Source organism: Mobula birostris, chromosome 13, assembly GCF_030028105.1.
Source record: "Mobula birostris isolate sMobBir1 chromosome 13, sMobBir1.hap1, whole genome shotgun sequence".
Classification (NCBI taxonomy): Eukaryota; Metazoa; Chordata; class Chondrichthyes; order Myliobatiformes; family Myliobatidae; genus Mobula; species Mobula birostris.
The window spans coordinates 1,183,593-1,196,401 of NC_092382.1; the positions used below are offsets into that span (position 1 = coordinate 1,183,593).

General features: G+C 48.4%; 1 protein-coding gene across 7 annotated transcripts in view; it reads left to right on the plus strand.

Annotated features, from left to right (window-relative positions):
• Positions 1-12,083, plus strand: part of LOC140208188 (NACHT, LRR and PYD domains-containing protein 3-like) — a 44,651-nt gene extending 32,568 nt beyond the window's left edge. For all 7 annotated transcript variants that reach the window (XM_072276683.1, XM_072276685.1, XM_072276679.1 and 4 more), the window contains 8 exons: positions 1,485-3,240; positions 4,981-5,067; positions 5,223-5,393; positions 7,228-7,398; positions 8,418-8,588; positions 8,744-8,914; positions 9,070-9,237; positions 9,401-12,083. In XM_072276683.1, coding sequence (XP_072132784.1) covers positions 1,485-3,240; positions 4,981-5,067; positions 5,223-5,393; positions 7,228-7,398; positions 8,418-8,588; positions 8,744-8,914; positions 9,070-9,237; positions 9,401-9,488 — 2,783 coding nt within the window. In that variant the 3' untranslated portion in view covers positions 9,489-12,083. The remainder of the gene's footprint in view (positions 1-1,484; positions 3,241-4,980; positions 5,068-5,222; positions 5,394-7,227; positions 7,399-8,417; positions 8,589-8,743; positions 8,915-9,069; positions 9,238-9,400) is intronic.
• The last annotated feature ends 726 nt before the right edge of the window (positions 12,084-12,809 follow it).

The window sequence follows — 12,809 nt, forward strand, 5'->3', positions numbered from 1 at the left end:
TGTCCGTTCGATATAAAGAATGTCCTTTGATGTTGAGCTCCCAACTATGGCCTTCTTTCAGCCTTGACTCAATGATGCCCACAACATCACACCGACCAATCTCTAATTGTGCCCAGAGTTTATCCACCTTATTCCAAACGCTTCGCACATTAATATACAGCATCTTCAGTCCTGCATTTGCGACCGTTTGAATTCTGTGGTACAATTTAACACTCTGCTCTGTCTACATTTGAACCCAAGCATTGGCTTGTCCTTCTCTGCACTCCTATAACACCCATCATCTACTTGTAAACCTGCTGGCTCATCCTCTGCTCCAACGTATTTCCCCATCCCTCCTTGCCATATTAGTTTAAAATACCCCCAACAGCTCCAGTAAATGTGCCCGCAGGAATATTGCTCCCCCTGGGATTCACCAGCAACCTATCCCTTTCGTACTGGTCCTACCTGCCCCAGAAGTGGCCCCAATGATCCAGAAATCTAACTTCCTGCCCCTCTGCTCCAATTCTTCATCCACACTGTTATCGGCCACCCCATTCTGTTGCTATCCTCACAGACGCATGGCACAGACAGGAAAACTGAGTGTACTACCTTTTGAGTTCCTGCTTCTCAACTTCTTTCCTAACTCCCTAAATTGTGTTTTCCAGACCCTTTTTTTTATCCTCTGTCCAATATGTGCCACGACCTCTGTCTCTGAACCCACTCTTTTCAGGATATTGTGGACACCTTCAGAAACATCGCGGACCTTGGCACCTGGGAGACAAAGTGCCATAGATGTCTTATTGCCTATCTGTCCCCTGACTATAGAGTCCCTTACTACTGCTGTCATCCTGCTCTTCCGCGCAACATCAGGGAATTGCCTGAGTTCATGTACCAGCTCCTCGGAGCAGAGGAGACTGTAAAGGTGTCTGGAGGCTATGTTGTCTGAAATCGCAAACCAGCTCCTCGGTGTAGAGGAGACTGTAGAGGTGTAATTAGGCTGACTGGCTCAGACTTGAAGCGAAAACAAAATATGTGTTGATTTTCTAGGGCTCAGTACCGACAGCTTACACCAAAAGCAGTGTCAAGAGCATCAGATCGCTGATGAGAAAAGTAATAGGGGGCAGTGGAAGTAAATTGTGGTTACACCCCCCCCCCACCACCACCACCCCCACTGTTACCTTCTGCAGTTGCACAGTTCAGTAGATGCTGAGCAGTGAAACGACCCGCTCCACACAATACTCTGTTCTCCAGAATCACGAGTGCACTTGGTGCTCGCAGGAACAGCGGGGAATCTGTAAACTGCGAACAGAGAGGACAGTGGAGTCTTTAACAGCGGATCTGAATCAGATCAGAAATGTTTCTGGACCATTGTTCATTTTCAGACACTCTTCTAACTTCCCGATTTCACCCAAACGATGTTTTTAACAAATTGTTTTTATTAAGGAAAATACGTATTTCGTGTTTATCAGATCAGGCATTGACAACCTATTTCTGTCTGTCCTCAGAAGTTCGACAGAAACACAAGGAGACTCTGCAGGCGCAAACTGAAACACTGAGAGTGAACACGATCCTGATGAGGGAGAAGGTGAAGGTTTTCCAGCTGGTTGATCGATACGCTGAGCTCACGGTCATTTCTACTGTTCGAGATCGGAGACTGGTGGAACATGAGCTGCTGGCAAGAGGCAGAGACCACGAGGAGTGGAGAGAAAAACATCTCCGTAGAGAGCTGGAAAAAATCCAGACTGATCAGTTGTTCCAAAGGAGTTTTGTTCAAAAATTGAAAAGATATTTATTTGGAAATAAATCCGGGATGTCCGCAGCAGTGGTCGGAGTTCCAGGGATTGGAAAAACAACAATAGTACAAAAGATTGTTTACGACTGGGCCACGGGGAAAATATATCAATGTTTCCATTTTGTCTTCAGTTTCAAATTCCGGGATTTAAACACCATTAACTGTCGAATAAACCTGAGGGAACTGATTCTGGATCAGTACCCTTACTTTGGGAATTTACTGAGAGAGGTCTGGAAGAACCCAGAGGGATTGCTGTTTATATTCGATGGTTTGGATGAATTCAATGACAAAATAGATTTTGCTGACAGTCAGAGAGACACAGAACCTCGGTCCACATGCACAGATCCTGATTTCCGGTGCAAAGTGTCTGACATTGTGTACAGTTTAATTCAGGGCAAGCTGCTCCCAGGGTGTTCAGTGCTGGTGACCACACGACCCACTGCGCTACATTTACTGGAAGAGGCGGATATCAGTGTCTCGGCTGAAATCATGGGATTTGTTGGTGAGGAACGGAAGGAGTATTTCATCAGGCATTTTGAAGATCAGACGGTGGCCGCAGCTGTTTTCAAACACGTGGAGGAGAATGAGATCCTGTACACCATGAGCTACAACCCCTCCTACTGCTGGATCCTCGCTCTGGCACTGGGCCCCTTCTTCACACAAAGAGTCAGGGATCCGCAGCGAGTTCCCAAGACAATTACCCAATTATATTCCTACCACATATACAACGTACTGAAAAACCACGGGCGTGAAATGGAGAACCCCCGCGATGTGTTACTCAGGGTTGGTCAGATGGCCTTCAGAGGAGTGTCTGTGAAGAAGATCGTGTTTACTGGAGAAGATTTGATCAACTACAATCTGCAGCCTTCCCAGTTCCTGTCTGGGTTCCTGATGGAGCTTTTGGAGAGAGAGGATTCTGGCCGGTGTGTGGTGTACACATTCCCACACCTCACCATCCAGGAGTTTATAGCTGCAGTCGCACAATTCCTGAATCCACATCCCAGGGATATCCTGAAATTCCTCACCTATGCCCACAGCACGACAGACGGTCGATTTGAGGTATTTCTCCGTTTTGTTGCTGGTCTCTCCAACCCAATGACAGCTCGGGGCCTGGAGGAGTTTCTGGGTCCATTTCCTCATCAAACAACCTGCCGGGTGATTGACTGGGTGAAGGAGGAGGTTAAACGCCAGAGTGGAAACACGGGGAGTGAAGCTGGTAAAAGGAGCCTCCTGAACACATTGCACTACCTGTTTGAGTCTCAGAATCGTGGACTGGCTCAGGCCGCACTGGGATCAGTGGAAACACTTTCATTCAGTGGATTGACACTGACCCCGATTGACTGCGCGGTCCTGTCTCATGTCATCGGACTCTGTGATACAATAAAACACCTCGACCTGGTGAACTGCCACATTCACTGTGAAGGAATCCAGCGGCTGGGACCCGGGCTGCACAAGTGCCAGGAGTTGAGGTAACTTGATTTATCTCTCACTCTGAACTGTGAAACTGTTCCATTGTGTTGTTTCAATGTTGTTAAAATTGTAGTAAATCAGATGTAGCCCCCACCCCCGCACCCCGGTAAGTCTCAGGATCTCTCAACTCGCGGTCGTCTAGGGGGAGCAGCCTTCGGCCCCGCCAAACTGGGTAATTAAGTTTGTGTGGATGCTGTGTGATTGTACCCCACCCCGCCCAAATAACAGACAATACACCATATAAGATTACATGATTACAATATATAGATATTACAGGAACTATATAATTAATAGATATAAAATATAAAAGGAAAGTAAAAAGCGCCGAACTTATCAAAGTTCAATCTCTTTGGCACAAACAGTTGGCGCTCTAGTAATGATCCTCTTTTCTCCTTTCGATCCCCTCTTACCACCTCGACCTGCCACCCAGGACCAACCACGGTGGTCGACCAGACGCTCCACACGAATCTGTCTTCGTCTCCTCTTCTCGCCGAAGACCCAGGACTTCGGACTTCGGCTCGGGGTCCGCCCCGTTAGCCAGCTCACAACACCGCGTCCACTCTCTCTCTCCCCATCGCGCCTTCTGCCCCAAAACCCACACATCACGATAGCTTACAGACAACAGAAAGAATTGGTTCGTTCTTTCTCTTATCAATAATATAACCCAAACAAGCAGAGAGAGAACTTTCTCAGCAGTTAACATCACAAAGAAGCCATTTTAATTAGCCTACGTAGTAACATAGAAGACGAAACCCCTAACACAGATTATGAAGAATTGTGACAAATAACCAGTGGATTGATCAGTAGTTCCCAAAGGATTTGAGGGTTTTTTGGGATGTTGGAGACTCCATCACAACAGAGAACAACGGCTATTGGTTTAATGGTAGTAAATCACAGGAATGGCTGTGTTTCTCGCTGCCTGTGACACGTCCATTGGCAATGCTCCTGATCACTGTTACTGACACCCAGACCGACACTGACTGCAGCAGGTGGGTCAGAGATTCACACCACATACCCGGGGAGGGACAAGAGACCATCAGCAGTTGACCCAGTGAGAAGGAAAGAAATACGATTGTGAGATTGTCCTCCCCTGCCCTTCCCCGTGTGTGATTATCACCATCAGCCCACCTGCGTGACTGTGCTCACTGCCAGATACCCAGACAGCATGTGGGCACACCTCCTCTCCCGATTGTGGACCTTAGTTCAGACCATCCCCTCCTGTGCCAAGTATTTCTGCATCCGCTTGTCTTGTAAGATTATATTTTCCCATCTGTCTTCCCAGGGATATCTCTTTCCTACCACTGTACTGCTGTGGGATCTCTCTTCACCATCACACTTCCCCCTGTGGGGTCTCTCTTCCCCATCCCCCTTCGTCAAGTGTGGCCTCCCTTCCGCTATCTCCCACAGACATTTTTGCATTCACAAATTTTCCTCACTGTGGGATATTTTTCCGCCATTCAGACCCCACACTTCCGACCTTCTCACATCAGGAACACTTTTCTAACCATCGGGGAATGAGACAGAATATGTGCAGTTTACAGGGTCACACCGACAGACTAAGTTACTGACATTCGGTGAATACCCTGGAGCTGGGCAGTGAGGGACATTGACAGTGATGGGAACTCCGATCAGTGATTTACTGAAGGGTTTAATGTTTCCTGAAATATCCGAGTGAGAGAAATTCCCCCAGACCCACGGTTTGAATCATTTTGTTCATCAATTTGCCTCTTTGTGTTTAGACTTGGGGAAAATAAGCTGGGAGATTCAGGAGTGAAACTGGTGTCTGCGGCTCTGAGGAACCCGGAGTGTAAAATACAAAAGCTGTGGTAAGTACCAGACTGTGGGAGATTGTGTTTACAGTCACTGGGTGTCTGACACTGAACATTAATGTGATCAGTAATTGTGTTACTGATAAACACTGGGGATTTGTACCATCTCCTGTCTCTCTGTGTCCTTCACCCTCACTCTCTCTCATCTCCAGGCTGAGGGATGTCGGTCTCATAGATTCTGGTGCCGAGGATCTCGCCTCCGCTCTCAGTACAAACCCATCACTGACTGAGCTGAATCTGGGTGATAATAAACTGGGATATTCAGGAGTGAAACTGGTGTCTGCGGCTCTGGGGAACCCAAAGTGTAAAATACAGAAACTGTGGTATGTAAGGAACAGTGGGAGATTGTGTTTACAGTCTCTAGGTGTCGGGCACTGAACATTAATGTGATCAGTAATTGTGTTACAGATAAACATAAGAACATAGAAGATAAGAAATAGGAGCAGGAGTAGGCTATCCAGCCCATCGAGTCTGCCGCGCCATTCAATAAGATCATGGTTGATCTGTCCGTAAACTCAACTCCATCCACTTGCCTTTTCCTGGTATTCCTTAATTCCCCTAGCACGTAGAAATCTATCTAACTGTATCTTAAATATATTTAGTGAAGAAGGCTCAACTGCTTCCCTGAGCAGAGAATTCCACAGATTCACCACTCTCTGGGAAAAACAGTTTCTCCTCATCTCCATCCTAAATCTTCTCCCCTGAATCTTGAGGCAATGTCCCATAGTTCTACTCTCACCCACCAATGGAAACAACTTTCCTACTTCTATCTTATCTATCTCTTTCAAAATTTTGTATGATTCTATAAGATCCCTTCTCATTCTTTTGAATTCCAGAGAGTATAGTCCCAGGCGACTCAATCTCGCCTCATAGGTAACCCCTTCATCCCTGGAATCAACCTGGTGAACCTCTTCTGCACTGTCTCCAAAACCAGTACATGCTTCCTCAAATATGGCCACCAGAACTGCGGCCTCACCAGTACCTTGTATAGTTGCAGCATGACCTCCCTGCTCTTGAATTCAATCCCTCGAGTAATGAAGGCCAACATTCCGTTTACCTTCTTAATAACCTGTTGCATCTGCAAGCCAACTTTTTTGCGATTCCTGCACAAGCACTGCCCAGTCCCTCTGCACAACAGCATGCTGCAAACTTTCACCACTTAAATAATAATCTGCTCTCCTATTATTCCTTCCAAAGCGGATGCTCTCGCATTTACCAACGTTGTATTCCATCTGCCAGACCTTGGCCCATCACTTAACCTATCTATACCCATCTGCAGACTCTCCACATCCTCTGTACAAATTGCTTTTCCACTCAGTTTACTGTCATCAGGAAATTTTGCCACGTTACGCTCAGTCCCCTTTTCCAAATCATCAATATAAATGGTAAACAGTTGTTGGCCCAGCACCGACCCCTGCGGCACCCCACTCACCGACCCCTGCGGCACCCCACCCACCACTGCCAACCAGAGAAATACCGATTTATACCAACTCGCTGCTTTCTGTTGGTTAACCAATCCACTGTCCATGCCAATTCACTTACTCCGGCTCCAAGCATCCGTACCTTATTTATAAGTCTCTTGTGCGGCACCTTATCAAACGCCTTCTGGAAATCCAAGTATACAACATCCATCTGTTCCCTTCTACCCACTGCACTCATTATGTTCTCAAAGAACTCCAGTAAGTTTGTCAAACAGGACCTGCCCTTTCTGACTCCATGCTGCGCCTGTCTAATGGAACCACCCATTTCTAAATGTTTCGCTATTTCTTCCTTACTGACAGCTTCAAGCATTTTCCCGACTGCAGACGTTAAGCTAACTGACTTGTAGTTGCCCGACTTCGCCTACATCATTTGTTGTCCTCCAATCCGCCGGGATCTGCCCAGTATCAAGAGAATTTTAATAAATGTTTACCAACACGTCTACTATAACGTCCGCCAATTCCTTCAGCACGCTGGGATGCATCCCATCAGTACCAGCACACTTAGCTACCTTTAGGCCCTCTAGTTTGCTCATCACTATCTCTTCTGTCACAGTGATTTTATAGAGGTCCTCACCTCTCATTTCATCCATAACATCATTCCGTGGCATAAACACTGGGGATTTGTACCGTCTCCTGCCTCTCTGTGTCCTTCACCCTCACTCTTTCTCATTTCCAGGCTGAACAATGTCGGTCTCACAGATTCTGGTGCCAAGGATCTCGCCGACGCTCTCAGTACAAAACCATCACTGATGGAGCTGAAGCTGAGTGATAATAAACTGGGAGATTCAGGAGTGAAACTGGTGTCTGCGGCTCTGAGGAACCCGGAGTGTAAAATACAGAAACTGGGGTAAGTATCAGACTGTGGGAGATTGTATTTACAGTCATTGCGTGTCTGACACTGAACATTAATATAGCGGTTGATCCCGTTAGATTATGTTTTTACTGGAGAGTCCTCTCCAGGGCGCATCTGGGTGGGAAGATTTGAAGAACCAACTGTGTCCATGCAGCACATTCCCCCGCTCCACATCAAGGGAAGGGGAAACGCCGGTACAGCTTGGCAGCAGTGTTGTTGCAGAGGCTGCCAGAGGAAAGATGATATCTTCTTCAGGGTTTACTCCCGAAGCCTTTCCCATGGGTGTGTAAGTCAGCGGAAGTTTAAATCAGAATTTTCCTTCTCCTAGGCGGGCTACTGTCAAAGGCCAACGAGCCCCGCTTGACCGAAGTAACTGGTTTTGAGACCCCAACGGTCCGCCTTTGTCCCTTCTCTTGTCAGTGGCAACAGTTCCACCCGGCCTAGTTGCTAAGGTACACGTGAAAGCCGAGAGTTGAACTTGCTTGTCAGAGGCTTTTAGAGTCACACGCCATTCGGAGCAGTTTAGAGTTCGTAGTTTGGTCGCATCTTGAATTTCCAGTTGGCAGACGATTTCCCTCTACGCTGCTCCGGCATATTGGGAAACCGTGTCCGTGGCAGGTTACAGCAGTAGTTTGCCTTTGCCTTCTGCCGGGTGAGTTTAAAGAGATCAGCACCTCTTGCAGTGGATGACCAGGACGTCTAAGTGCCTTGTCGTGCTCTTAGCACTCCAAAACGCCTGCTGGCCTGCCTTCTTGATCGTTGGACCATTAATCTGTCTCTTCCGCTCAAAGAGTGCACGGTAGGCCCCCCACCAGAGCTGCTACACCTGCCTAGACACCCCATACACCCCACTTTATGGGTAGTGGAAGCTTATCCCCATTACCACTCCTGGCTACAGCAACCTTAGGAAACAGAGAAAATGTGATCAGTAATTGTGTTACTGATAAACACTGGGGATTTGTACCGTCTCCTGTCTCTCTGTGTCTTTCACCCTCACACTCTCTCATCTCCAGGCTGGACAGTGTCGGTCTCACAGATTCTGGTGCCGAGGATCTCGTCTCCGCTCTCAGTACAAAACCATCACTGACGGAGCTGAACCTGAGTGATAATAAACTGGGAGATTCAGGAGTGAAACTGGTGTCTGCGGCTCTGAGGAACCCGGAGTGTAAAATACAGAAACTGTGGTAAATACCAGACTGTGGGAGATTGTGTTTACAGTCACTGCGTGTCTGACACTGAACTTTAATGTGATCAGTAATTCTGTTACTGATAAACACTGGGGATTTGTACTGTCTCCTGTCTCTCTGTGTTCTTCACCCTCACCCTCTCTCATCTCCAGGCTGGACAGTGTCGGTCTCACAGATTCTGGTGCCGAGGATCTCGCCTCCGCTCTCAGTACAAACCCATCACTGACGGGGCTGGACCTGAGTGGCAATAAACTGGGAGATTCAGGAGTGAAACTGGTGTCTGCAGCTCTGAGGAACCCGGAGTGTAAAATACAGAAACTGTGGTAAGTACCAGACTGTAGGAGATTGTGTTTACAGTCACTGGGTGTCTGACACTGAACATTAATATGATCAGTTATTATGTTACTGATAAACACTGGGGATTTGTACCATCTCCTGTCTCTCTGTGTTCTTCACCCTCACTCTCTCTCATCTCCAGCCTGATCCATGTCGGTCTCACAGATTCTGGTGCCAAGGATCTTGCCTCCACTCTCAGTACAAACACATCACTGTCCGGGCTGTACCTGGGAGCAAACTCGCTCACAGACCGATCTGTCCCAGCTGTCCGCCGACTCATACAGACCCTCCCGAGTCTGAAGCAGATCAAGTGAGTGTTTGTGTTATTGTCTAATGTGATAACATATCAGCGGATCGGTAGGTACTTTGGTGATATTTGTCTGTGTGTGTTGTTGAAACATTAACCCCAGTCCCCTGTTACTGACACTGTTGTGTAATCTGTTATTTCATCTTCATTCCTCCACCTGTTTCAGGCTGGAGAACAATCTGTTCAGTTGGACTGGGAAGAATGAACTGAGATCTCTGCAGGAACTCAACCCCGAACTGGAAATGATCGTGTGAACATCTGACTTTGTGAACATCCCAGCCCGTGGGATGGGGAAATGTTGGCCCATTCACCACCCTCCCCGTTAATGGCCGTGCTCCGGGTTTAATTCCCAACAGTTCTAACGGAACTCCAGCCAATCACTCTGTGACGCAAAGGCGAATCCGCTTCCTGTCCAGCGGCGCAGCTTCTACTGCATGACCGGGTTCGAGAGCAGCCCCAAGTGAGACCCTGGACAATTACACAGATAGGAAGAGCCTTGGGGGCAGGTTGAGACTTAGTCTGGGACATCAGTGTCCCGAGGCGGGATTCTCCCGGAAGAGAAGCCTTCTGTTCATTTTGGGCTGGGAACGGTACATTCCGCAGTCTGGCAGAATGATGTTAAATTGACAAATCCATCGGTTGTGACTCTGGATCTGCAGCAATCTCGGGCACGGCCTCGTAGTGTGATCTTATAATCATCGGTTCCCCGATGCAGAGTGACGGTGAGAAACGAGACTGATTATTCAACCTGTCACGCGTTGTCGCCGGTCAGTTAATTGTGTGTTACGATCAGAGAGGACGCAGCCCCCGCTTGAGTATCTGACGGGGCTTTTACTCGGGTTCTGGCTGCATTTTAGCCCCGCCCTCCTTCTATATGGACACCCAGAACAGAAGGAGGCTGCTCACGAGGAGGATCTCCTGGTGGGCCTGTTCCTGGGCCTGGCCAAATGGTCATTCACGGGTCTGGGCGGCAGAAAGTGGAGGGTTGTGCCCAATCCGACTGCTTTCCCGTCTTCCAAGGTGAAGTTCATGCTTGACTGTCGTTGGGGAGGTAGCAGGGGATAGACCGGGCGATGTCCGGGAGCGGTGTGCCCCACAGGGAATTGACTGTATAATAGACGTAAGTAATCAAATTTTACTCTGAGTGTACTCACTGTCTTTTAAATACTGAACGTCTATACCGTGTGTATTTGTTGCCAAATAATCGTTTATAGCTTTGAAAAAAGAAACGCGAGGGGTCGAAAGTTGTTTAATTTATATTTCTCATGATGAAATCAATATACTGCTGTAAGTCCCTGTCTTGGTGTCAGACTTGAGTCTTATTGGAGAAATCGTGTCCTGAGATTACTGCTGCTCCGCGCACCCTATGCAAAGAAACAGTGATCCAGAGCGTCTCCCATCTAGGCTGAGGGATGTCAGTCTGGTAGTGGCTGGTGCTAAGTATCCCGTTCCCTACATCCACGACAACCCAGCGCTCTCTTCGTTCCCGACAACTCGCGATCTCCCTTTTCTCCCACCACCCTGCGCACACTCCTTGCCCAAGCCCCATTCCGCGCGCTCCCCTCAGTCCCGTCATCCTGCGCGCTCTCTTTGCCCAGCCCCATCACGCGCGCGCTCCACATCCCCAGAGACAAAATTGACTAAAGGAATGAGAAGCTGAGTTAGCTCTGTTACGTACCCCGTAACTGGGTTGCCAAACCAGCAGAAATGGATCACTCAGTTGGAGTCTGGATTACTGGAACTAAGAAAGTTTTATTAAAGAAATAAGCAACACAGTACTCTAATCAAAAGGATAATAAATGCAACAGTTCAGCAATGATAAACACACGTGTACACAGAACTAGGATAATAGGATCAATCAAGCTCTATCGCAGTCTAGGGGTAAATGACCAGTTTCAAAGTGGCGCAAAGTTCAGTTCAGTTCACAGTAATCACTGTTGTGCCGTTCGGGGCAGGAGAGAGGGGGGAGAACGAATGAATATTCAAATCGGATTCCAAACAGACCTTCGATATTCCTCGCAGTCAGCTTTCGGGCAAGCCCTTTGTAATGTCTTCTGAGGTCACCGACTGTGACCCCTCCGCTCCAGATACGATCGTTCTTCTGCGGTGAGCCCGGCACCCACGCAAGGGTGGACACGCACACCAGGTTCCTGCCGATCCGTACCTTTCTACCCTTTGCGTCTATGGCTGGTCCCGCGACAGACCTCCAAAAACTCCCACCAACTAGTGCGGGGGGGGGGGCACACCGCTTTCAGGGTCTCGTTACCTCGTGGAGTCGTGTGTCTCCTGCCTTAGCGAACCTGTCCCTTTTTTATCCCCTGGCTGGGGTATCGCCTGTCCATCAGACTTCAAACAGTTCAGGGTTCAAAGCCCCGGTCTCTGACAATACTCGGAACTGTGTCTCCTTTCCGTTAATCCCTCTCGTCTCTCATTAACATCTCTGAAGGTTCCCCCATTGTCCTCTTATCGGCATCAATCTTCTGATAACTGGTTTGGTCACATATAATATCCGACGGGCCTGTAGTGAGGTCCCAAATAGACCACTCCCGGGGTTAAACACACGTTCAACTTCAGTCTACATTGTCCCATCTGAGGTCCCGAATACTAGAGGGATCGGGGTTGGAACAGTAGAGCTGAACAGTCATGAGGTCACTTTCAGATTAAAATTCCATTCGCACCTTCTCATCACACGGTCCAGTGATCACACACATTGCTCAGTTTCCCCGATGCAGAGTGACGGTGAGAAACAGGACTGATTATTCAAGCTGTCACCCGTTGTCGCCGGTCAGTTAATTGTGTGTGACTGTGAGTGAGTCGGGAGCAGCTTATTTATTCCTGCACGTCAGCAGCTCACACACTGTTTAATTTACATTTGTCATAATGAAATCAATAAACCGCTGTAACTTCAAGTCTTGGAGTCGGACTTGACTCTCATTGGAGGAGAAAGAGTGACCTGGGGTACCTGCTGCCCCCCGCACCCGGTGAACTGCAATAATGGGTCTGAGCTCCACACACTGGTACAGCAGCGTCTCAGCTCCAGGCTGAGGGATGTCAGTCTGGTGGAGTCTGGTCCCCAGGACCTCTTCACTCTCCATCCCCATCCGGGCTGACTACCGCTTCTTCGCATACCAGATAAGCGCACACTCGTGGCCCCCACCTTCCTGCGCGCTCTCCTTGTTCCCGCAGACGAAAACACAGAACAGATTGGAAGCTCATATATTGTATAATATCTGACCAGTAGGTCGTAAACAACAGAAGCATGAGGAATAAACACGGGGTCAAGCTCCCTTAGCACAGTCCCATTACTAGATCCCTCCATACAGTCCCATCACACACTCCCCAGATCAGACGCAGAGTGAAGCTCCCTCCACATTATCCCTTACACACTCACCGGGTCAGACACAGAGTGAAGCTCCCCCCAAACCGTCCAATCCCACCATCCCGTGGTCAGAACATAGTGAGGCACCCAGAATACCATCACACCAAACACTACCCGGATCAGACACAGAGTGAAGCTCCATCTACACTGTCCCGTGAATCCCGTGTTTAGACACAGAGTGAAGCACCCTCCAGGC